Source organism: Taurulus bubalis, assembly GCF_910589615.1.
Source record: "Taurulus bubalis genome assembly, chromosome: 8".
In the NCBI taxonomy this organism is placed as follows: Eukaryota; Metazoa; Chordata; class Actinopteri; order Perciformes; family Cottidae; genus Taurulus; species Taurulus bubalis.
The window spans coordinates 8,599,095-8,625,218 of record NC_136596.1 but is presented as its reverse complement, the minus strand read 5'-3'; the positions used below and the strand labels follow the sequence as shown (position 1 = coordinate 8,625,218).

General features: G+C 40.9%; 1 protein-coding gene across 2 annotated transcripts in view; it reads right to left on the bottom strand.

Moving 5' to 3' along the window:
- The window catches only part of pdlim5a (PDZ and LIM domain 5a), a 57,985-nt gene extending 31,861 nt beyond the window's left edge, over positions 1–26,124 (bottom strand). For both annotated transcript variants that reach the window (XM_079221967.1, XM_079221966.1), the window contains exons 1-3: positions 26,013–26,124; positions 25,366–25,618; positions 13,512–13,663 (exon numbers count right to left, since the gene is read on the bottom strand). In XM_079221967.1, the coding sequence (XP_079078093.1) occupies positions 13,512–13,663; positions 25,366–25,464 (251 nt within the window). In that variant the 5' untranslated portion in view covers positions 25,465–25,618; positions 26,013–26,124. The remainder of the gene's footprint in view (positions 1–13,511; positions 13,664–25,365; positions 25,619–26,012) is intronic.

Here is a 26,124-nt window from a genome sequence, read left to right as displayed (position 1 = left end):
TGGGACACACTCTCGGAGCCCTTGTCTATTTTTCTTTTACTGTGCCTTATTAGGAAGAAAGGGAACGAGAGGGCTGGTTTGGTTTCTTTTTAGGTTTTTTTTGTAGTTTCACCTTAAACTGAAGCAGACAGACCAACGTGACCGGGAGAGAATGCCAGGACACCAATAAGAGCAGAGTGACTGAATTATTGCCACGTGTGGTTCAGCATCCAAATGTCAACAGTGTGTGTGTGTGTATGTGTGTAGTTTGGTGGTGGTTGTGTGGGAGTATAGAGACCGAGGGAGTCCGTGTACAGTACGTATAATGTAGCTATTAGTATAAGAAAGAGAGAAATATGATGACTGAACAGAAACTATAACTCCTGATTTCACTAGCTGGTGTAACATTCTTTTCCTGGCGTGATTAAATCCCAAAACAACCCTGTTATTTCTCTGCTATTTCAAGACCAGTGTGTGAGTTTATCTAGAGCTGGGCTTTAAATAGATCTGCCCACTGAGTCTGTCTGTCTTTATCAGTCCTCACACTGTAAGACCATAGGAGACAGGGGTCACCCGCAGATCACAAGTACTGTAGGTCTGGTGTGTGTGTGTGTGTGTGTGTGTGTGTGTGTGTGTGTGTGTGTGTGTGTGTGTGTGTGTGTGTGTGTGTGTGTGTGTGTGTGTTCCATGTCCCATGTGTGTGATCCTCCCCATTCCTTATCCACTACCTCCCACCAGTATCTCCGGAGGCCTCGGCAGGCCTTTCAGCTGAGTGTGACGTCACACAAGATGCTAAAAGAAGCTTTGACGCTGACCAGACCAAAGGAACAAAATATGTTAAAAGTAGCAAGGTTTCCCCGACTAAACCAGAAGTTAATTAAAATCGACTTTTCTAGCATGCTAGAATTATGGTGTTTCCATCAGTTTTCCTTACTCACACACAGTGTTGGGGGTAACGAGATACAAAGTAACGGATTACAGTAACGATATTACTATTATAGGTAACGAGGTAAAGTAACGCATTACACTCAAAATATTGGTAACTACACTACTTTACTAGACCTCAGTAACGCGCTTTCCTGCGTTACTCAAGACATTTTTACCAGTCCGAAAAGTTCTCTTTTAGTGGCGCACGAGTCACACGACACTTCCTGCATGAACAATAGCAACAAGCTGCTAGCTAGCGCTGCTGCTGCTACTGCCCGCGACCCCTCTGCCCAAGTCGGGTGTCGCTACCTTCGGTGGTTTTCGGGGAGCTAGCGGAAGTTAACAGAGAGCTAGCGGAAGTTAGCGGGAAAGTAACGGAGCGCTAGCAGGAGCCCCAGCCGGCTACAGCGGGGAGCTAACGAGGACTCTGACCGAAGGTAGTAGCGGCTCGTAACCCGACGTTTACGGTAGATTGTTCATGCAGGAAGTGTCGTGTGACGCGCGCGATTATTATTATTGGAAATTATATTAATTAATAATAAATTATTATTGAAAATGTATCTTTGCAGTTAATTTGGACATTTGCTTAAAAAAATGGAAAGTAAAGTAACTAGTAGTACAGTTACTTTTCAAATGCTAGTTACAATTTTCAGAAGTAACTAGTAACTTGTAACTAGTTACTTTTTCTGAGTAACTACCCCAACACTGCTCACACATCATGAAGGCTGCGTTAGAATTGAGGTGTTGTATATAGTTGCTGTAATGTGTTTGCTTATTTATCTCCAGCCATCGATCAATACAGCTAGACAAAAAGCCTGCGGGTACGGGTCAACTGTTGTTTTCATGAAAGAGACTCTACCACCAGCTGCATCTTGTCTGTACTCAATGCAGACTTGACCAGACCCTCGCATTCAGGTCAATACCTCTGAGGGTTTTAACATGGTTATTCTGGGATAACATGTGTACATAGAGACCCATTTTCGATCCCTTTCCTTTGGCTAAATCTGTGAAAATCTAGCAGGGGATTTAATAACAATTACACAGAATTTCCTTCTTTTCTTTTTTTTTTCATTTAGATTACCGCAGAAGAAAAATCCTTGACATGCAACACAGTCTCTGTGTTTCCTGTGGCAACATAGCAACAAACAAGCATTTTATAGGAGCTCACTCTCTAACCAAAACACACAGCAGTGCACCGGTACCCTAAGGAGTCTTAAAAGCAGACCATGAGAGGAAACAGGCACATTAAGTTAAACCCCAGCAGGGCAGGAGAAAAGAGGCAATGTCTCCAACAGCCTGAAGGTCAACAGCACTGCATCCAAACCCCAACAGAGCACAGGAGGTCCTCCAACTAATGCTCCCCGCTCCACAGTATGAGGAGGAACACATCGGCCATGACTAAATAGAGGTTGGAAAACAAAAACAATTGGATGAAAGTAGATTAAGTGTGAGAATAGAAGTGTAAAAATAAATATGATGAGGCACAGAAACTGGAAAACACAGCTGCTGTACATATTTTTGCTGGGTTTGGGCATGACAAACATTATACAACGTAACAGGAGCGGACATATATTTAAGTAAAAAAAGCTGTAAAAGCGTATACGATGTACAGACGTTTTTACAACAACAGAGGAGAAGAGTTACTGCGCCGACGCATGTATCTATTCGCACACTAAAGTTCAAATCATTTAAACAGATGAACGGTCGACTTGCTTTTACCGCATATCTTTCTCTGAGATGCTTTCCAAAGGTCATAAAAGTGATTTTATGTCACATTACATTCATTATTTTAAAAGGCAGAGGACATGTTTTCTCTTTTTATGAGAAACAGTAAGGTTTGGTTCAAGTGGCAATAGGAGTAAGTTAGTCTGGCTGGCTGCACTGTCTCTGCAGTCACTGGGCAGTAAAAGAAGTTGATGGGAGGACTGGAATCTTGTGTTGTTGTTTGATATCTAATTTAACGTTTTGCAGCTTGATTTCATAGCAGACCCAGAAGTAAAAATGTAGCGTATAAACAGAGGAGCTCACATGGAGGTGCTAAGAAAGACTCAGGCGCAGAGAAAGGCACAAACACATGCTGCCATGCCCAAGTCCCAAATAGCAAAATGCAATATTACATAATACAGCATTTGTCACAGTGTTAAAGACTGTTGACCTGATAATGTCCAGCCATACCTCTGTGAACGCTTCACGGCAACGCCCACATTTAACATTGCCGACATTGTTTAAAAAATTGTGTAATTGAATAAACTAATGAGTCCGTGGGCCTCGAGATCGGAATGTGTGGCCATTTTCAACCTGTTTGTTCTGAAAGACGTGCTCGAAATTTTCACACTGCGACCAATATACAAATCTCAAAACTGAGCTTCATCTCTCGCTGCAGCTGATTGACAAACACAGAACTTTGACAATCTTGACCAGAACCCTACAAGCAGCCGAGAAACAGCGCACACACAGGTCTCCAGAGAAAATCGGGGTTCATCAAAGGCACATCGGTGCTGTCAAACTCATTTAAAGTCAAATTCGACACGACCAAAGCCCTGGTGTGGTTTCACGAGACTCGGATGAAGATTGCATAGTTTCAATTGTGGATCCTGGACAGAGAGAGTTTAGGAATATCTGCCTTGGAGGTAAACTCGGTACCTGCTGGGGCTCCGTAAGGGAAACTAGTGGTACAGGGGAGCCCAAACTGGATGAGGACATCCATGTGACAGGGGGCCCTAATGGCATGATTTAACACAGAGATTCAAGATGAATGAGTATTTAGTGCTGCAGTTTTGTCAGATCGGGCCCTGATGTGCTCATGTCTTGCTACATCAACAATGTGTGCAACCGGCAGAAGAATACACAGTAAAATAATGACGGGTACACCTAACATGAAGATTCAATGTGGGCGAGAGAGACAGAGAGTGAGTTGTATTTTCTGCTGTCTACTTTACAGTTCATAGTTTTCTCTCTGGCAGCTCACAGTTACTTTTCAAGGCAGCAGAACCAGTACATCAGAGAGAAATACAGCCACAAAGAGACAGCACTCCAGCTGGGTCCGGCGCTCAGACTGCCTGCCCATCGCAGCTGGATCAGGTAGTGTTTTCCATCTTCAACATCTGGCCTTTTTTTTATTCTCGGTTCAATATCCAACTTTCTCTTTCTGTTTACCTGGTTTATTTCTTCACTTTCTCTCTCTCTCTCTCCCTCTGGTTCTTTTGCAAGCACACAAACACACACACACACACGCTACACAGACGCTGAGAGTCTCATCAACTTAGACGACAGTCCTGTGACATAGATCATAAAATGATCCTGGCTCTGACAATGAACAAATACCTGAAGTTATGGAATTCCTTCAGTTGCTTTTTTCTCTCTCTATAAAATCATATTATTTTCAACAGATGAGCCTGAAGAGGATGATGGTACACACAAAAGGACAAGGTACACGCCTCACGCATCAGTATGTGCATCTATCATTTATAAAGAAAGATGCCGAAATATGTAATCATGCAATGAACATACAGTAGATTGTGTTGAAAAGTAACACAGATGCCATAAAAGACAGATGCTCCTAGGAGTACACACTCTGCCCTTAAACATGCATGGCATCTGATTATGGAAGTCAATTAGGGAAAAAACACACACTTTGAGTCATTTGGCAAAAATGTTATATATCCCAGCCAATCGGAACGGATAACACAGGAGACTTCACGCCCGATGTGAGAACTCCACGAGAAGCCGGTAAATTGCGTACGGGTCATGAGTGTATTTGGTTTCAAAACATGTTGATTACAATTTATTATTGAGTCATTTGCAACTCTGCTGAGTGTGCAGCTTATGTTCCGACTGGGTCTAACACCCCGACAGTCATTTATAGTGATTACTCAGCGCTTTTGAAATCTAGCTTCTCGTTTTTCTCTTCTAATTAGTCCAGAGGATTCTTCGCACTATTCCCACGACCCGTTTCGGGTATCATTCAACATTGCTGGCCGGCCTAAAGATGAGTGCTCTTGGCTTGCACTACGATATATTTGGCAAATAACAGAGAAAAACACAGAGACAGATGAGTTTAACACAGCGTTCTTGGCCTCAGAATGTGCGTGTGCTACCTTCAGAGACCCCTAATGTTCTTGGGATTTTCTATTTCCTTTGGCGAAAACAACACACTAGCAAGAGACAGGCAGAGACAGGTGTGCCTAGCCGTAGCTGCATTATCGTGGTATTAGGATATTACTGGCAAATACTAAAAGCCTAGCCAACGATGACTGCCATTGGTTTTAAATGATCTTTGGCAAATACTACTGACCCGTGAAAGACAGAGACGGGTGAGCCCAGTTTAGCGCTCTTGGCTTTGGAAAATCTTTGGCAAGTATGAGAGCCGAGTAAGTGACAATGGCAGCTGTGTAGGGCGTCTATGAGTACACAGGGTTTGCAGCTATAGTTTGAACTGATCAAGCCAATGCAATGCTTGTGTTGTGTAACTGTGTACACTACATGTTGACTAGTTGTATTCATCTTTTTTATTGAAAGCACTATGACCGGCAATAAGCACCCCAATTAAATTAGAGATTGAGTTTTGATACACACTAAAAGCCAGGACCAACAAAGTGAGAGGGTGAGGATACATACAAATAATGAGCCAGCCAAACATAACCTTTGACCTATGGTTTGAGTAAACCATTGAGGTCCATCAATCTTCAGACCAAACCAATTCATATTTACCCAATCAAGCACAGGTTTTGCAGTAATATCCTCTGAGGAGTAACATAGCTCAACAGTAATCATGAGTATGTCTGATAAAAGACATAACATGTACTGTAGAGCTCTAATAGGATAATCATCACCATCCGACTTAATGGTAGGTGCTCTTACAGCTCATGGACTTGTGTACCAGTTTACTGCCTTCAGACTACAGGGGCTACCCAGCATGGGTTCTTAATGTTTTAATATCACACTCTTTTTCACTGTAGTGAGATATTATTTCTGTTTCACACCTCTACATGCTCCTTCCTAGAACACCAGCTGCTTTGCTTTGCTCTGAAACCCTTCAGCAGGCCAAATGTTTTCCGTTGCATTAACCGAGGTATTTCTGCAAAAGCATGGTCTCTCTCTCTCTCTCTCTCTCTCTCTCTCTCTCTCTCTCTCTCTCTCTCTCTCTCTCTCTCTCTCTCTCTCTCTCATTTGTAAATAGGGAATCCAATTATCTCTCCCCTTCAAAGCAGAGCTTGTTCAAACACGCTGTTCTTGTTACACATGGGCCAGTTCCAAGTAGGCATGCCGTCCATTCTGGGTTTCATTTCAAAGTTAAGCTAAAAAAAGGCAATAGATCATTCGATTAAAGTATCAGTATAGTCTACAAACAAGCATGTGACTGACACATAAACCAAATAACTTATTTTGTATCTGATGCTGATGCAATGAGAAGCCATCAGTCGTCTATTTCAGATTTTATTGTGCGGATAATTACATTATACACAACAACTCTAAAGAGGAAAAGACATGAACCTCGGTGATAGAAGTGGCCAGGCCTGTAGCAGTGTTTATTGGGCACGTGGCTGTGCACAAGCACCAGCATATTCACATACAACCCGGGCATCTCGTTGATCTTTATTCAGAGATTATTTTTTTTTAAACAAAATGAAAATGTATACCCCAACCCAGCATGTTATTCTGTCACTCAACCCTTTGCCCAATCACCCAGAGCCAACTTCCAGACTCAAAATAACTCCAGCAGCTGTCATGGGATCAGTGTGTGTGTGTGTGTGTGTGTGTGTGTGTGTGTGTGTGTGTGTGTGTGTGTCTTCTTTAGGCACATTATAGTGTACCGTGCCAATTTGTATTCAGGTCCTCAGTTTCATTTTGGATGTATGCAACATGTGAATGAAACATGTCTGTAAGCTAAACGTCCTCGCTGACTGATACATGCATGTGTCTGGGTCTGTAAATCAGTGCCTCCACAGCAAAAAAAACATGCACATGCCCAGTAGATCTAAAACCTGATTGTGTTTATCTATGACTTATTATGGCCTGCCGCTGTGGCTTTCTGCATGGGTACATAAGACGTCATTATTATATATGTGACGCCTCCACCACTGAGACTCCAAGTCACAGAGAACGGACCTGTGAAACACTGTAAATATCCTCTTTGAGACCCTTTAAACAGGGGGAGATCTTCACTCTGATAATAAAAAAAGAGAACTGGAACCAATTAAATGAGCACAACAATTGCATCAGGTCAACTGCATTTCAATTTGGAGCCTATAGCTCCCTCGAACACATCGGCATCTTGAGACCAGTGAATCATCACCGGTGAAAAGCACTCAAACACACACACACACATACTCACAGGCCCATTAAAGTACCTTAACTGTTTTGGAATGAAGCCTAAAACCAGACACTGGCAACTGAAGTGCATAGCAGTGAAATACAAAGGTAGTTTTGTTGAGGCACGGGTTGATTGGTTGTAATGAACAGTTTAATACTTTGGTGTACCTCTAAAGAGAATAATAGCATCGCTTAGGAGGCTAATTTAAGTGTTGAAACTGTGTGATTGCACTGTAGCGGGACTGCTTAACTTTATCCCCAGCCATTTTGTGGCAAAAATTGCAAATGGTTTGCACCCCATACTAAATATTGATTATCTCCTCAACCACAAGGTCTATTTGAATCATTTCAAAAGGTATAATATACAGAAAAACCCTGTGAGACTAGTTAATAGTTCATATATATTTAAAAAAAGAAATCTTCCAGGATGTATTTTCTTATTTTAATTATGTTTCTGAATGCTTGTTTTAATATAATAACATAGCACTATGTGTTGACAGTATCTCTGCAACGTTTGGCTTTGATTAAGTGAAGTTAAGTATTTTTAATAATTAATTTAGTACAAATATTTCGAGCCATGTGTCAGATCGGCTGACACTGAAAATGCCATAACCTTTTTTCTGGTATTTGAACGTGCCTCGCGTCACTTCAGCCGGCTGCTGCAGAAGGATAAGCTGCTAAAGAGGCCAAGCAAGGCCGTGTGAAATATTGTTTCATAAATAAGTAAGTCATATTTCGCTTTTTTTGCTGGATAAGGGTTGCACTGTGGTTGGTAACTTGTCAATGCTTTGCTTGAGTAGATTCAGTAGGTTCTAAGATTTCCAAAATGGTGTGCTAATCCTGTTTAGCTTCATGCTATCAATATGGTTGCAATTCGGACTCAAATGCAGCCGACGATGTAAAGTAAATTTATTTAACAAAAACAGGCTTAAAAAAACACAGGATCAAGCATCAAAAACAGGGATCAAAAAAGGGCACGGGAACAAACAGGGAACACAGCGACTAACACACAGTACGATCTGACACTGGGGCAGAAGACAGACAGGGTTTAAATACAAGGGGAGGGTGAAGGTAATGACGCACAGGTGGAAACCATGAGGGCAGGTGAAGGGAATGAGCAATCAGGAGACACACCCGGGAGGCAGACAACAGGAAGTGTGGGGACACAGGATACCAGAGACACAAACTACAAAACAAAACAGGAAGCCATCCAACACCGTGACACTTATATGCTTTATCAGTTCTTCTAACCTAATCCTGCTCTGCTGACTACTTGTGATTACACATATATACTACTAATTAGCTTTATGCAAAAAAAAAGTACTTTTTGGCTAATCTAATGCCTAAACTAACCATACAACATGAATCATGCTTCAGTTGATAGGATATTGAGATATCATGCTCGGAATCAACATTCTGTTAATCAATAAGGAACAAGGTTTGTATATTTTTTCAATAGGAAATTGCTGTTGCAAGTTAGTAGTCTATACACATTGTCATCCATTCTTGCTCAGTTCAATATAGGTTCAATGTTATATGCTAAAACAATGTGTCTGTTCAGAACACATGCTCCACATGTGTCTTCACTTCTTTCATAGTAAAACAGTTCATCTAGCTAACAAGATATTTATATATATACAATTTTTTCCCCAGAAACTCAACTGCATTTATTTCCACAGTCGAGCAAAAGTAATCCCAGTCATATATTATGGATATTATGAATCTAAAAATGGTGCAGTGATAACGTTCTCACCTGGTGCCATCAAGCAGGGCAATTCAGGGTTAACAGAAACTGCAGATGTCATTGAACTGAACAGAAACTCGGCCTTAGAGAAACCATCTCCTCCCTTGTTTGTATGTCTCTCTTTCATTTCTTTGCTCTGCTGAGTTACTTCCACTGGCCTCCCTTGACGTCTTTTAGCGTTTTCCATCTTTCCTTCTATCCTGTTTCTTTCGATATGTAAACCTCACTCTCCCAGCAGGAGAGGTGGAAACAGAAACACACACATTATTATTATAATTCAGTTTGACAGAAGGCTCTGAAGGCTCCAAAGGTCAGGAACTGAACGTTTGTGTGTTGAGAGCATAACAATACTGAGTGCATTCCTTGACATAAAAACAACTCAGGGAATGATTTAAAAGGTCAAGTCAAACAGATCAGTAACTATGTATTCCCTTACCGCCATTCCAATTCAGTTATTGTAGGTTCTTACTGTATTTAATCCTGTTTATTATTTATATCACTTGTTTTTTTTAACTATGTCTCTTCTGTGTACTTTACCCCGTTTGCTGCTGTAATCCTGTATATTTCCCCACTAATAAAGGAACATATTATCTTATCTTATTCCAGTTATGTAGGAAAGATATCGTATTTAATGTGAGAGAAACTGCCTTCAATACAATGTACACATATAGTGTAGATAGTAAGAATGAATGAATATATACTTTATTAATCCCCAAGGGGAAATTTGGTAAATTCATTCAGGAACAGTATTAAACAACTAACTGAATCATTGTATGTGACACTGATAATACTGATCTATAACAGAATCTCTCGCTCAGTCCAGCTGTGATAAAGCGACACACCTACAGCCCTGTAATTCAATATTGCTATCGCCAAATGCTAAAACTTGGATTGAAACTAGATCTAGAACAAGTTGTCTGTGCACTCGGTATGTAAACTGATCATCTAGAAACAAACAGTGAAGCAAGTGAGATGGAATCTTTGTAAGTAAAACAAAATCAATAAAAGAGGGATCATTCCTGGATGAAAGAAGCTCATGAAACAGCCTTTCATGTATGTGAGATCTGGTTTTCAAGAACAAAACCGGTGTGATGTTTAAAGCCTGCTGTTTTAACAGGGAAACCAGGTGATGGAGTGACTGCCAAAGTCTCGTGCATCAAGAATTTGCAAAATCAGAATCAGGCATCATTAATCTACTGCTCATTAAAGTCTTGTTTTTTTAATAATAGGCAGATCTCTTGTTGCTGATTTGAAACCCGGCCTCTATACTGGTTAGCTCAGTTAAAACAGACTGATCTGAGCTGGAATGAGTGGGACAACAACAAACGTACCCTGATGTACTTTTGGCACCTGTTACCAGCCATTTCAGGGCTGCTTGCTTTCCTGTGATGGATTTTCCACTGTAGAAATAAATCTCACTGACAGCTAAATTAATGTTGGTGAGTGTTAATTACCCTGGTGACCATGGTCTTTGCATTCATGCATCTACATGGCTTTACCTTTCAGGCAATAAATCCCAGGATGTGCCAAGATAATTTGGCCCTCTTTACATCTGCCAAAAATAATTACAACATGGACAAATTCAGCTTCGTATGAGTTTCTACCTGGAGAAACAACTTTATTCTCCAGATTTTCCTTGTCTTGTCCATGTCCACACATCTGCTGTCCATCTCTTCTCCCCATCACTCGTTTATTTGGAAAAGGAATAACAACCTGTCTCCTTTTAAAATACACACATGCAGACACCGCATGAATTGTTAACATCTCTCTGTATCTTCTTGCCGTTATCATTCCTGTTGCTATCTGACCCAGTGACAAACCCAATCAAAATGTGCAGAGAGGAAAAACTAAAAGAGAAGCGAGCAACGCCTGTAAAAACTAACAAAAACGAGAGACGAGATTGGTTCTTTCCATTACGCATGTAAACCTATTAAAGTCCAGATGTTGACCTAGGCATGACACGTTCTGAATGTACAGGACCGTATGTCTAACTCACAGTGCCAATGAGTGCGACAAACAAAATGAAACCCTAAAACTCTGATCTTATTTCTTATTGTTAATGGAGTCTGGAGAAGGCACAGGGATTATCTGTCATTCCTCTGGACCCTAAAGTATCCTCGTATAGCAGAAGCTGGAGCCAGCGATCCCCAAAGCAGCTGCCTGGTCACACCGCCTCAACAATATAATACTGCCAATTAATGAAAAAAGCTGTTCCATGTGTTTCCAATAGGGCATGAATCAACCCTGCAAGGCCTGATGCCTGACACAGACACAGAGCGATGCAGAACAGATAATCCCTTAACTGGTTCCACAAACAAGCGCACCCTTACATGAGATTTGTTCAGTTCCATTGGGACTTGGCAACTCTTTAGGCCCCTAATTGGAAACAAAAGTCTTCAGGGGAAAGACGCTTAATCGCTTTCTTGTTGGATGATGAGACAGATTTCTTTTAAATCCACCAACCATCTCTAAAGCGGTCTAAATATTATATTCAATCACATTTGTTTAATTTGTAAAAACAGTGAAGTGTAAAAACAACAGGTTGTGGTTTTACGGAAGGTTATGTGCTGGATTATTTCTTGGCTAGCTTCTTGGAGTGCAGCAGTTTTTTGTTTTAACCTTTAGACTACTGTAGCTTCACATTAAACAGACAGGCGAGTGGTTTCAATCCTCTGATCTAATTCTTGCAGAGAAAGAAAATAGGCATATTTCCCAAACTATTCCATTAAGAGAAGATATATGGTGTGCCAGTCACAATAATAAATCAAATGTTTGGCAGGTTTGAGTTTTGAGTCCTGCAAACCTCCACGCTCATATCAACCTCTTTCACTTTATGCCAAACGTTAGATGAATCAGAGAAATGTTGAATCCATTAGTCGTCTCATCCACATCTTTAATGCAGCTTTAGGGAGACAAACTATGAAATCAGATGCATGTGCGGAAGTATTGTTCCACTATGTAAACCATGAGCTAAACTACACTTTGCTTCAAACTAATGACTGTAATATTCAATCAGTAAGACATCTTTTATTTTTGTCAACATTGTGAGAAAGGCTGTACGGTGTAATTGAGACGACATGAAAGGTATCAATTGAACGACTGACTACCGATGGGTAGTATATCTTCCACATTGTTTTCAGCCAAACCTGGTTGACTTTCTTCACAAAAATCTTCGTAATCCATCAGAATATGAACCACCACTTTGACAGGTAAATCATCCATTGACGATCTTTAGCCAAGTGTTATTCTGAGTCCTGCTTCACTCATCATAAAAACGAGAGTTAGATCATAGTCTCTCTTTCACGGAAATCCACACACTGACCCTAAATTACTATAAGCTCTGTGGTATTACAGGATGTGATCTCGGCCACGCGACCAAAAGCAAACATCTTTGGTCTGTCATCATTTGGACACAAATTAGAGGACATGCTCAGTTAGCCCTGAAGAAGGGGAGGGGTGATAGGAAGATGAAAGTCGTGGAGGGAAGACAGAATGTGAAATCCAGACACAGACGAAGAGAATCATCAAGACACAGAAGGAAAAGAAAACTGAGTTTTTTAATACTTCAATTAAGTCCATTTAGATTTCATATACCGTAGCAAAATTGATTCATTTGACCTCTGTATGTACCGCATACTGTAAATGTTCTCCCTCTTTCATGATCTTGAATTCAAAAAGGACAAGTATAGGAGGCTTGAACATTTGGGATTAAATGAAAACACACGCTTTGCCTACAGGTGCTGCCAAAGAACCGGACAATTCAAACCACATGAGAACCAATATAAAAACACACACACACACACACACACACACACTGCAACTAGAGTGCTTGTGATAAATCAGCTCCACTGTACAACAGGATTACACCAAACAGAGAGGAGTGGGCCTTGGGGAAGAGAGGGTGGTCCACATGTGTGATGCTATTGCTGGGATTTCAGTTATTCTGCTTTTCCTTCAGGGAATGGGACATCAGGCAGAACTAATGGTGTTGCGGTGTTAGAGCAAAGATTAACTCCTACAACAACAGTGAACATCTGCATGTATGTGGGGTGTCAGGGCTCAAAGGGGAAGCATGGACTTTACATTTGCAGATATGGGTTGTTTGGGAGTGTTTGAAAGGCAACGCATGGCGTCCACTTACCTTCATATATTAAATCATTCTAAAGTGAAGTGAATTTTTTGAAAAAATAGTGAAATACATCCTTTGAAAGAATAAAGGTAATTAACCATGCATCTGGCCAAAAAGGGCCATACAGAAGTTTAAGCAGGTAAATAAGTAAATTAGAAAAAAATAAATGAATCAAAACAACCATGCAACACTTCAACAACGCTGAAGTCAGTCAATCGTCAATCGTTTCAACCATAATTCAGCCCAACAAACAGATATACCAAATACATATTCAAAGGGTTCTGTACAAAGTTAAGTAAAGTGAAGTGAATTTATAACTATTACACACACACACACACACACACACACACACACACACACACACACACACACACACACACACACACACACACACACACACACATTTTGCTCATGGCTTACTTCTGTAGGTTGAGGCTGAGGTTCCCAGAGCAGCTCTTGATCTTGTTCTGGGCCTCCAGGTGGTTCATGCCCTCCGTGGCGATGCCGCCAATAGACAGAACCATGTCTCCGATACCAATGCCACCTTTAGCCGCCTTTCCACCATCTGTCAGCTGCAGAGACACAAAAACCACAAACAGCTTGAATTATGTGCATAACCAACAGCATCACGGTCTGGCTTATTAAGCAGGAGGGTGGGAAGAACTTATTCACTCTGTATTTATCGAAAGATTTATGGATCCATTGCATTACAGAAGTATTTGGGTAAAGCTAATGAAAGACCTGGTCCTCTACCGCATGACGACGGCTCTACTGTACATTCACTGATGCGTGTCTAATAGCAGGAACCTTCATCTTGGAGTTACCTTTGTTTCTTCTTTATGACCCGCTGTCTCACTGGGCTTACAGCTTGTTAAGAGAAAAGAGAAAGGTTTCAAATGACTCTTAACCACAGCATGTGTGGGAAGAACGATCACAGCCATAATGCAATCCTTCTGTCCAAATTCTCCACTATGTTCCCATTTCTTTATTGGAGGGTTATTTAATTAAATTCATACCATGAAAGAGATTATTTTATCAGTGTATATAAGCACTGAACATGTATCAGAAAGCGATGGCCAAACATGTTTGGTTGAACATTGAAAAATAAGTTGTATCACCATCTTTTAACATCAGCAGTGTAACCAAGAGGTTGGTGTTTTGGATTTGTCTGCTTCTATAAACAAAAACAAACTAAGCGTATCTTGACTCACATTTACGATCAACTTCAGTGAATAAAGTGGCAGTAAAAAGCAATTATGTCATTATACACTGTACAAAATGCAGTTAAAAAGGTGACAAATAGCTATTGTACGACGCTGCGCGTTGCAAACACATACCGGTGTGATTGGCTTTAAAGGAACAGCGATTACAGGCCAGACATCTCTTAGTTTGCACGCATCATAAAATATGTTTGCTCTCCACTTGCCTCTGGTTTTCAGTGCATCCCATGAATTTTGAGGTATGCTTCAAATATCTGCCTCTAAACAAACTTTAATTGCACTTCCACTCTGATGGAAGCGGGTTAATTTGACCCAGATTCAAGCCACACAGAGGAACTCGTGTTGAACAACAGGGTTTGCATTAACACACAAGATGTGCACAACTGTTATATTCTATCAATTCTGCTCTTGACAGAAATGGTTAATAACTACGATCATGCTGGGGCAACAACTGTAACATTTTCCCCACTGTTGATGTAGTCCTTCTATTTGTGAGCAATGCTGAACAGATTTTGTAAACAAGTGTTGGAAAAACAGTTGCGGGGCAACTAACCACTTAACAGGCACACAAGTGGAGCCCACACCGAAATAAAATCCAATTAGATTAAATGTGTAATTGTGTTCTATATTTATGTGTTGAAACTTATCCTGTTTCCTTTTTGAAAAGTTAAAGTATGTGCTATTGCAGTAAAACAGATTATTTTAAATGATTTAATGGATGGTGACACAAATATAATGTTGTCATTGATAGAAAAACAAACAGGAGAAACAGTTTAATAGAATCTCATCCTTGTATAAATAAATAAAGGAGACTTTTTAGTTTTTTTCCCTATAGTTGACTTTTTGACCTGAAATACAGTTTTTTGCATCCGTCATTTTTTTAAATTTGTATTACCGCCTTGAACTCAAAGTCCCCGTCACCAAAAAAAAGGGCAATACATCGGTGGCAGCATGTGTCATATAAACCAGAGACATTCTTATCGGGAGGCTGAGGGAGGACGGGGACGCATTTGGAAATGTGCGTAGGATGTTACACTCAGTATCTCTCGTCTTTTTCCCATGACGCCAAAGCACTGTATCTAAGTCCAATGTGATGGTGTCATTGCAAAATTATATATATTTATATCATATAGATTTTTCTAACAATTTGGTTTAAGTGTGTTTCTCATACTGTTGGGAAAGGGGCTTAGGTATTGTTGAAGTCCTTGGAGAAGAAAGACGCAGCTGCAGCTGTGATTCTGACCATTCTTGGTCAGACAGAAGGTCCACGTGTGACCAAAGGGGAGTGAGGTCATTTGTTTCTTTTGACACGGAGGAAAAAAAGACCCCACACATGCCGCTTCACTGAACACACACACATGCACACACAGACCACTTTGTGGTTGTTTCAGCTTTGAAGTGGCTCTTTCTCTTACCCGCCATACATCACTTCAAGTGCAGCTATTGTATTTGGAGCTTTGACAAGAAAATCCGTTTCTGCTGAATGAGAAACGACAGTCCAGGATGAGGAGGTGCGATGTGGGGTTAGTCGTCTTTGGTGCGTTGCGTCGCTTCTCTGTGTCCGTTTCCTCCGCCTCTATCTTTGTCTCTTGCTCACACACAAAGACAGACAGGCAGACACAGGCCAGGCTAATAAAAGAGGCTCTGCACCCGGATTAGCGTTAAGGCTCAGCGGCCCCAACCTTTTATAGTCATATTATCCCAACACACGCAACATCATTCACCACCACTCACGACCACAGAGGGCAGGAAGAAGAGAGTAATGAGGGATGGTCTTGACACTCATTAGAAGTGCGTGGATGGAAAGGAAGGCAGGAATAGAAGAAAACGGCTGAATCCGTGGGCTCTTTCTTCCATTTCAAGGGGTGTGTTCATGCTAACCACTCTGGTACTGTCAGGGACCAAATGCTCACCACAAAATGTTCAATTATATGTTTTCCCCCAATTTGTACTCTGTTCCTGCCCCATGGACACACAACCACTACCTCTCTCTCGCTCCTCATCCATACAGAAACACTCAAAGTAACCTGCATCCATAACAGAGAGGTCAACTGATTCAGAACAATGGGCCATACAACAAACAGAGAATACAAATGTTTCATTTGTGTTGAAAGTATTACATCTAAATCTAAAGTTTCTCTACTTTGGTAATATGACAACAGATACTGTGTTAAGGGAAGACAGATATCTGCTGAAAATTCTGCTAGCAGCTAGTAAAAAGGCTATTACAAAGAGATGGCACACAATAGAACCACCATCACAAGATGGATGGTTGAAAATTATGAGTGAAATATATGAGATGGAACTGGTAGCCCACAGAATAAGAGCTCAAGAGGAGCAATGTCGTGCAATGACAAGTGGGAGAAATGGACGATGTTTACACGTCAACAATAGAACAAGATGAGAAACACAATGTTTCTCAGGATTTGTCATGTTTTTGAGAGGACAGAGCAAACCAGACCCTTTTTGTTGTAATTATTATTGTGAAATAAAGAAAGTAGTTAATCTGTGTCCTCATTCCAAATAAGTCTAAGGAAATGATTCGTGCTAGCAGGATCTTCGTTTTCAAAAGAAAACATTTGCTTCCAATCACGATGAGGACAAAAAAATGTAGTTTTAATTTTCATATCAGAGACAGTGAAACAAATCATTGAGAAAATTAGAAACACAAATGTAAATAATCCGTCTGTGAAAAAGGCCGAGCACTTCCAAGTTTCCCAGGGTGTTTCATTTATAGCTCCTTTGCTTTGGCCATGTCAGAAAACCGCAGCTTTAACACTGCGCACAAATCCACTGGAGACGTAATACAGTACAAGCATGTTTATTCATACTCTCCGACAGCAGCTGAGCTCTGCTCCCAATGTGCAGGGACATCCGTCAACTCTTGACCGCAACTTTAAGGAATAACCCTCTGAATACTAACATCCCAACACTGAGACGACTAAACCACATGAGAAAAGTGAATTAACTAGGGAGGAATTTTCTAATTTTCTTGTGAGAATGGACCTTGTTGATCTCACGATGACAAAGGGTACTAAAGTTGCCATAGAAGACTGCATCAACATATCAACTAACTAAATGTTGCAATTTATAAAAGCAGGTACTAGCTGGTACTAGCTAAATATCTGATATTCATTCAAAAGTGAAAAGGTCAATATTCAAAACTCAAAAGAATGAGAAAAACACATGCGGTGTGTTAAAGCCTTCACAGATGAACTTGCCATTATGCTTCCAGCAACGTCAGTTTTCAACACATACGCTGTCTGATTTAAGTGCTCTGGTAAGTCAACTGGTTCCAACACAGCAATAAGGGCGAGCTGGGGTGCTGCAACGCTGTCTGGTTTGAACATACACTGACCAGTTTAAGTGCTTTGAACAATGGCTGCTTTCAGCACAAGGAGTGGCAGATTGAAACACTCAGAGCAGGAGACACGAATACCCGCGTTGTTCCTCGTGACTCAGAAATCTACAAAAGCGGCCACCATATGCCAGCCAGGTCAGATACGACCTTTTACTGTGATCCTACATGACAGGAAATGTTTCTGTATTGTATATTTGTAATATATGTAATGAGAAAAATATTACCATTGACATAAAGTTGTATCAAAACCATTTTGTTTATGGGCCATGCTCGTCATTTGTAAGCAGATATCAAAATGAAACATGTGCGGGGGAAATAGAAGGCCAGTTTCGGTGCTCTGATAAGTAAACAGTAAACCAACGACAAAACCTTATATTAACGACATTGAGATGGATTTGAAGGGTATGAGAAAGATAGAGAGAGATGGAAAAAGTTAAAAGAGCTTTAGAAAGGGCAGGAGACAAAAGCGGGGGCAGACGTCACCTCAACTGAGCTGGATCCATCAGTGACACATACTAAACTGTCACGCAGATTTTCATTCATAATTTATGCTCCTAAATGAGGTTAATTATGATGTAATGTCAAGTGCATCATGCACATACCTGAAACAGGTTATACAGTATTGATCCGACAAGATTCACTGCTCTTTTTCAGCTTTTTAAGTCTTGTTCTTGACAATGATCATCAATTGAAAAAATCCAAAAGAGACCATTGCATTAGGAATGAATAGAAGCTTACAGGACACATTACTGCTGGCAATGGAAGACACGACGCTCTGGAATCAATATGTTATACAGCAATTGTGTAAAGGGCCTCCGCCCACTAGTCGATCTCATTAAATGATGTAACAGTATATGCATGGTGTGTGTTTGCACTTTTAATCTAATGGGAGTATCTGAAAGTAACTGCTCCTTTCTTTAAAGCTGTGTGTGCACACCAGTGTCTAATAATCACTTCCTGACTTGTATGTGAATGTGAGACCTTTATAAGGAAAAGATATTTGGCGTTGAGTTAGATAGCTCCATAGATTGCTCACTGCAGCAACAGCTGCCAAACCCACAAAAACACATTGTATAAATTAAACATACAACTTTGCACAAGAGAGAAAGATATCTGCCATACTCATAAGAATAAGGCATAATCCTCCTCTGACATGAGCTGATAAGCCGTATTCAGTCAGAGTATGCTGCTTTCTCTTGATGTTGTAGATATAATGATTTTTCTGATGTTATTCAAATAATTGTTTTACTAAAAAGGTTAAACATAATGTCCATCAAAGTGCTGCAAATTCAGCATAGTGAGTCTATTCTTAATCCCAAAACAAAAGAAAGTAAGCACTGAAGCTGAAGCTGAGAGTGCATGCTTCAAGGTGCCCTGGGGAGTTTCCTTGTTGACAACGTGTCTGTTTACATGCAGTGTTACTCACCTAAACACATTGCGTATCTGTGAGGTCTAACACACATCTTTAATGCATTTACTTCCTTATAAAACATTTGCAGAAATAATTTGAAAGATACGTGCACATTCAGTCTTCTTCTGGCTGCTTTTCCTTGGACGTTGCTGCTTTTCCTGGCACTTTACTGCCACCTGTAGATAAGTGGAACTGTGTGATACAGCTGGCAGGAATGCGTATGTCTGTGTAACACAGCAGGGATCCACTCTGAACAACATTGCTAAATAACACTAAGGATCAAAAACTCCACATGGTACCAATAAATGAATCCATTTTGGGAAAAACAAGATAATTTACTCTTTGAGAGGTTGTGGACTAGGCAAATCTAGAACAAGTAGACACCAACAAAATAAACTGACACTCTTTTTTTAAGTACTGGCGGCTGGATGTTTCCTTCACATGTCCATTAAGTGAGGGGGTGACAGTAACAGTTTAACATGTGTAAAAGAGGACTTTATTATTACACTACACACAGGACCAGAATCAACAAATCCACATGACATTATTTCACGTTGTAAAAACTAACTGCACTTTGTAAACTAGAAGCGAAACAAGCCAGCATTCATGGCCAGACTCAATGATGTGATTGTCATGGCGCTGCGGGACTTAGCATTGGCAAGGCTGGCGAACACACTCAGAAATACAGCCATAATAACACAGGACTGGATTGTTCTTATTCCATAGTGTGCGTCATCAGCGGCACACTTACCAAGTATGTAATTAATCCAAAATGGTGGTTTTAAGTTATAGGTTAAATCATGTTTAACTTGTTTATAATATGTTCTAATTGGAATGCTATTAGTCAACATTTGAAAAGTAAAATCTTGCCAAAAAACATAAAAAATGAGTTAGGGTAACAATTATTTTCCTATATTTTGAGTGTTATTACGCAGTATGTTATAAATCAAGCCCGCTGAGCTACAAATAAAGTTGTAGCTCAGTGGGTTGAGAAATCCATCCAGAGACTGTGGGAATGAAAACTGCTTGAATCTTTATTAATGTGTGAACATCAAGGGGTTTCTGGTCAATGACGCAGTTGACCAGTTCTTAAAATTGTATACTTGCGAAGCCTCATTGCAAACACAGCAGTGCATTCAAGGTTACTTAAATAAGCCAATCAGTAGTGAATCAAATTGCCAGCTGTGTCTTCTATTCTAGTACTACTTCAATTCTTCTCCATACTGCCAGTAGGAATGAGACTTCAGGGTCTAGAGTCCACCGAACAATGTCCAAACAAAGCATCAAGATCAAATACCTAAAAGCCAAAGAGGAAAGAGGATAGCTCCAGCTGTTTTCCTTCCATTGAACTTCTAACCCACAGCCATCGCAGTTGTATATCTATCAGTTCTTGAAGTCAACCAATATTAGTCTGAATAAACATGATACCAGACGTGAGGCCGGTATCCTGAGAGGAAGGCAGAGGGGACACGGACAGATTAGCAGCTACTGTGGAAAATACCGTATAACCACATTAAACAATAGGGCATTCGATGCTCTTCATTGTGGCCTGGCTGTGCTCGTCCATCACCGCTAAAAACGTTTTCTGGCCTCATACGATTTCTGTTCATTCCAGTTAGCCTAAAGCAGCACCCTTGATAATTCTTTCAGTACGGTATATTTTATTACCATGTCCTTCCATCGACCGCTATGGGTGTCCTTGGTGCGGTTTGTCCACTTACTGTACATGAGTCATTTCAACCAGTGTAAGATAGTGTGACCCTGAATGAAAAACGGTTTCAACTGCTGAGGATTTACAGTGTGATTTTCATTTCAGCGCGGTTTCTGTATTGGCGTGTGTGACACTGATAGGGCTTTTTGAAATGGATTAGTCAGCCCATTACCGGTGGAGACAGAAATGTCCTAGTGAGGTCACCAGCAGGACTAGATAACTGTCAACATGCAATCTGAAGGTATGAGCTTGTTTTCATAAAGTAATCCTCCTCTTTCCTCTCAACTCATCACTGCTATAATGGTACCAACCAACCACACAAATGCTTACTACAGCAATAATACAAGATTAGTGACATCACAAAAGAAGCCACAATAACTGAACATCAAATCTTGGAACGCAATTTCAGATCTCACAAATGTTAAGGGGTGTAAGATTAATTATCGCGCTGCTGTGAGCGCAAAAAAGTCCAGGCTGTTACGTTGTCCAACTACAACAAGTGTGTGCCAACAAGTACACACATCAGCACTGGCAGGTTGATTTGTGGGAGAGGAAATGATAAGTTGTTGATTCTGGCTCTGGCTCTATTTCACTAAGATAGAAAGATACTCTAAGATGGAAGCACAGGGTTTGTTTGATTAAGATAGATCTAGGTATTATAAGTCACATGGAGGAGCTGTCAACTGGCTCTGGTAGTGCTGTGAAAGGTGATGCAATGTGAGTGTATGAGCAAGTACTGTAAGAGGAGGAAATAGAGGCAAGACAGAGACTATGTATAGAACTAAACAGTGAAATAGACCCATCATTGTGGTCAACTGTTGTCATCGCCTGTTGAAGCCGAGGAGGCGGGAGGTCACCACTGCTGAGTTCCAAGAACTGCATTCTTCCATAAAAAGGTATTCATATAGATTACCGTCGCAGTCATCTTGCATCTTGCTGTCTCGTCTGTGATTAATAATTCTCCAAAACCAGTTCTTAATCATTACAGACAGTGTAGCGGAAGGAATATATAGAGGAAGGACTCGTGCGGCGACGACAGATGGATGCATTATTATCGACCCTTCCTGGCATAATGTTGCAGACGTGGGAGTCTCTAAAATACCCAAGATGCACTCTGGTCAATATTCAGCCTGGACCCGGGAGCTCTTAAAACCAGGGTACAGATCCAGGATCAATTTGTCTCATGAGTGGGTGTGGTCACGGGGAGCAGACCCGAGAAACGACGCATCTATTTCAGAATCTTAATGCACTTGCTCCCCTGGGTGGCCCTCCCTTAATAAATTATTTCAGCAGTGCATCCTGTAAGTGGGCTGCCCGAAGACAGGTTTAAATATTGATTCACCGTGTTGTGCATTGAACTGGGAATAGAGAGCAGCTATTTTTGGTTTCCAAACATGAGGGACCTTGTTCTTGAGAATCCTTTGATCTGTTAAACAAGTGAATGGATTTCAAGATAAATGGTTTTAATGAGGATTAACAGGAGTACCTCTGCAAGCTATTTTCTACAAAATGTTTTTTGCAGCATATATCCGTTAAATGGTTGCTTCACTAAAAGGCAAGGTATTAAGGTAGTCTGCTGCCCATTGAGGCAAGTGTATCTAAACTATTTAACAGCTTCCACTTCTGTTGCTCTCTTTAAACCCACCTTTAGCCTCTTGTCTCTGAACAAGACTCTTACTTGTGTCGACTCTGTAGAGGAGCACCAGTATGTCCAAATGTTTAGCTGAACATCATTACTATGTGCAGTATTGTATATTGATTAATGTGCAAACCCCTGCCTAACTAATGCAGGTTATGTTCAAGGTGCTGCAGGCTATCAATACATATATTTAAGGAGAACATAGCGACCCCACTCTATCAGGCTGCATGCTTTTGCTAAAATATTTTCCTTTCTCCTCCAAATATCTCCTTTTATGGACAATGTCAAACTGGGTTGCCGTGGTAAAACGTTTCATTGGCACTTTGAGAAGCAGTATTGAGAATCATGGCCTGTTATTAAACTGTTTTTCTACCCTGTAAAACAAAAAAAGCAGTTACCGGACCGATAGCTCAGGCTTTACAGATGTGGTTACACCTTTATGTACGATGTGATAATACCATGGCTATGACACATGCCGTAAACAACACACACAGTATATCCACATTCATATAGAGCTCAGCAATAGCAGCTGTGAGGCTATGTGTGGTTTGGCAGGAGTGCTGCGTTCCCTTATTACCCCATTCGCAGAAGCAACTCCATGGTTAGACTGGCACAGAGCAAAGTGTGTGAAACACACAGCAGACACACACAGAGTGTATGGGTGATCAGCGGTCAGAAGCAATGCCCTTCATCACCATAAAATGGATTTAATAGAAAGGATAAGATTAGATTTGGTTTGATTCTTGTATGTAGACTGGAAACTATATTGGTTGTGGAAGTGAGTCATATCTTACATTAGGACTAATGAAAAAGAGAGGGATGGACGGAGAGAGACAAATTGAAGGGTATGATGGGATGAAGGAGCGATAAGAATAAGGGAGGCAGATCAAGATTCATGACCTGTTGAGTGTCACATAGACTGGCTGTCATCAGCCTTCAAGCTACCCTTCGCCTCTGTATACAATGTGTAGATGTATTTCCATACACTGCCTCTCAATATAACCTCGCATTTAGTCACATCTCCTTGTGCTGTGCTAATCTAAATGTCTCTCCTCTATAAGACCCTAAGTTAAATAATGGCCACACTTCATTCATGTGGACTCCCCAAAACCAGATGCACTGCTGCTCTGTTTTCCAATATTCTTACTTCAAGAGACAGCCACAGATTACGTTGCGTTTGATACATTTGGCCTTTATTTAATAAAATCCCAATCAACTAGCATATTGGGACTTTTACATTGAAAACAAGATGGTGAGTTGGGATGTAAATAAGGTTTTCATAACCGTGAACCAATGGGATATGAGCTGGCTAAAGATGGGGAGGGCAGAATTGTCTGTTGGTTTCATTAACTGAAGCTTTTGTTGCACAATGAAGTAACCAGTAACTGAGATTGTTCTTCAATTCTCCTTTCACTTTTGGCTGATTTATTGAAACAAACTCGAGCTGGATTTTTTTAGACGTGACTTGGTTCTAAAGGGGAATTACCTTGACGTATTACGGCATACTCATAAGTCATACAATCCACTTACGGTACACTTTACAGTCTTAAGCAGACCGAACAAGCATTTATTTTAACTAACATTTATTTTAACTGCACCAGCACTTGCTTACACTGCCAATGTCTTGAAACCTCAAACCATATAACTGTCATTGTGAATACTGCAGTAAAGGTCAGAGTCGGCTGCTGAGACAATTATAGTTTAGTAACTGCTAACTTCTCTGGGGATAAGAAAACCTTCACTGACCAACGTCAACATCACCATGTATTTCTATTTATCAACCTTACTTCTTGAGAGTACATCTTTTGCAATTTTCATCAGAATTTGTCATTTCAGATGCAACGGCATCCGCATGGCAACATTTATGAATCCATAAAAAAATAGTTGCTTTTGTTTCATTTTAGTTTCTTTCTCTTTTTCTATTTCTGCTTTCTGTCTGTCTTTTTTTTTTCCTCTGTTACTCAGATAGCGTCTTCCATAATTGTGAGTCCAGGCACACACTACCAGACACAAACACACAACTGTGGTAAGAATTCACATGGCTTCAGTTAGTGGGAAAAGTATCACATCCAAAGTAATAACACAAACATGGCAACCCAAAGCGGCCCCAAGGGGGATTGGCACAAGACCTGACAAGCCATTCATCATCAGTCTCATGTTGCCATTAGTCTGTCCACTGCCAGTTGTAGTGATTTGTGTGCGTGTGAATGCACTGGAATTGTGTATGTGGGTGCAGCGCAAGCATACTCCACTGTACTGTGTGTGTGTGTGTGTGTGTGTGTGTGTGTGTGTGTGTGTGTGTGTGTGTGTGTGTGTGTGTGTGTGTGTGTGTGTGTGTGTGTGTGTGCCAGTGAAGCTGCACTGTCCAAGCAGAACGGAACAGAAGCTTGAGCGGGATTATCCGTTTCAGGATCATTATTTAGTCAAAGTCACGGGGGAAACATATTTGTGTGAACTTTAATGTGTAAATGAACCGCAGACTGGGAGGGCAACAAGAGGTAACGTTAGGAGCACTGAAAGGCACGGAAACCAAAGGACCATCAAGTTACTTGCTTGAGCGAAGGGGCTGAAGCCAAAACTTGTGCGCCAGAACTTTGATTGCGGCACTTTTGCTGCAAACACTTCAAAAGTGAAGTGGAGTGCGTAGAAAGAAAAGGTTTCCTGTGCGGTCGATGCATGACGGATGGCATATGATTCGGCTATGACAAGTGTGGTGGGGGCCAGGTGGTGAAAAGAAGGAAAGGAGGATGGGGGGGGGGGGGCTTTTAACCACTTATAGGCCATGTGGCAATGCTGGGATGTCATTCTGCAGCTGCACTGCGAGGACAGAGTTTGGAGATAAAACAGGACATGTGCTTTTATCGCAGAGTAGATAGCGCGTGTTGGAGTAGACGCATGATCACGGGTGTGTGTCAAAGTGTTTTGGTCTTACCCTGGAGATGGTGAGGGGCATGTTGAAGTCCTTCCCTCCCTGCAGCCTGAAGCCCCAGGGGGCCGGGCCGTAGAGTGTGGCGCTGTAGTTGCGGCTCATGGTCTCTTTGGGTGATGTCAAATGCGTTCGGCGTAACTGATGATGGCGACGGCAGGAAAATGTGTTGCAGATCGGGTGATAATAGTGATGTCAGAGGGTGTTGGTGATCGGTAAGAATTTGGCTTTGGCTCCCTTTAGGGTGTTGTTTTAAGATCTGAGGGAAGATAGGAAGGAAAAGCATACATTATTGTATGGTATATACAAGACCAGTGAAAAGAGAAGAATAATTTAGTGGACAAGTGGAAAGGGTATTTTAGACAGCCGCTTTCAGTAAACTCAAAAAATTGACATATTCAACAGGAATATCCATGGTTAAATAGTTAAAATTTCCTTTTGGAACTGGCTGCACACTTGTATGCAGGTGAAAAGATGAACACATACACATGCAAACAATACTTGAGTATGCTGCAGCAGTTCAGTAGCATTAAATACTTAAAACAACTGCCAGGTAAACCTCACAATAGTACAATTACACAGCTAACATTCATTTAATTGCATTACAGTTCCTACTATTTAGTGCTAATACATTGTTAATGGAAAAGCTGTACCTCTTTAATGGAAATTCCAGAAAGGAAAATAATTCCTTCACAGGCAGGTTGACAATGTAATCTCTAGCTTCCCCTTGACTATCCCCTTCCAGACAAACACACTGTATGTGTG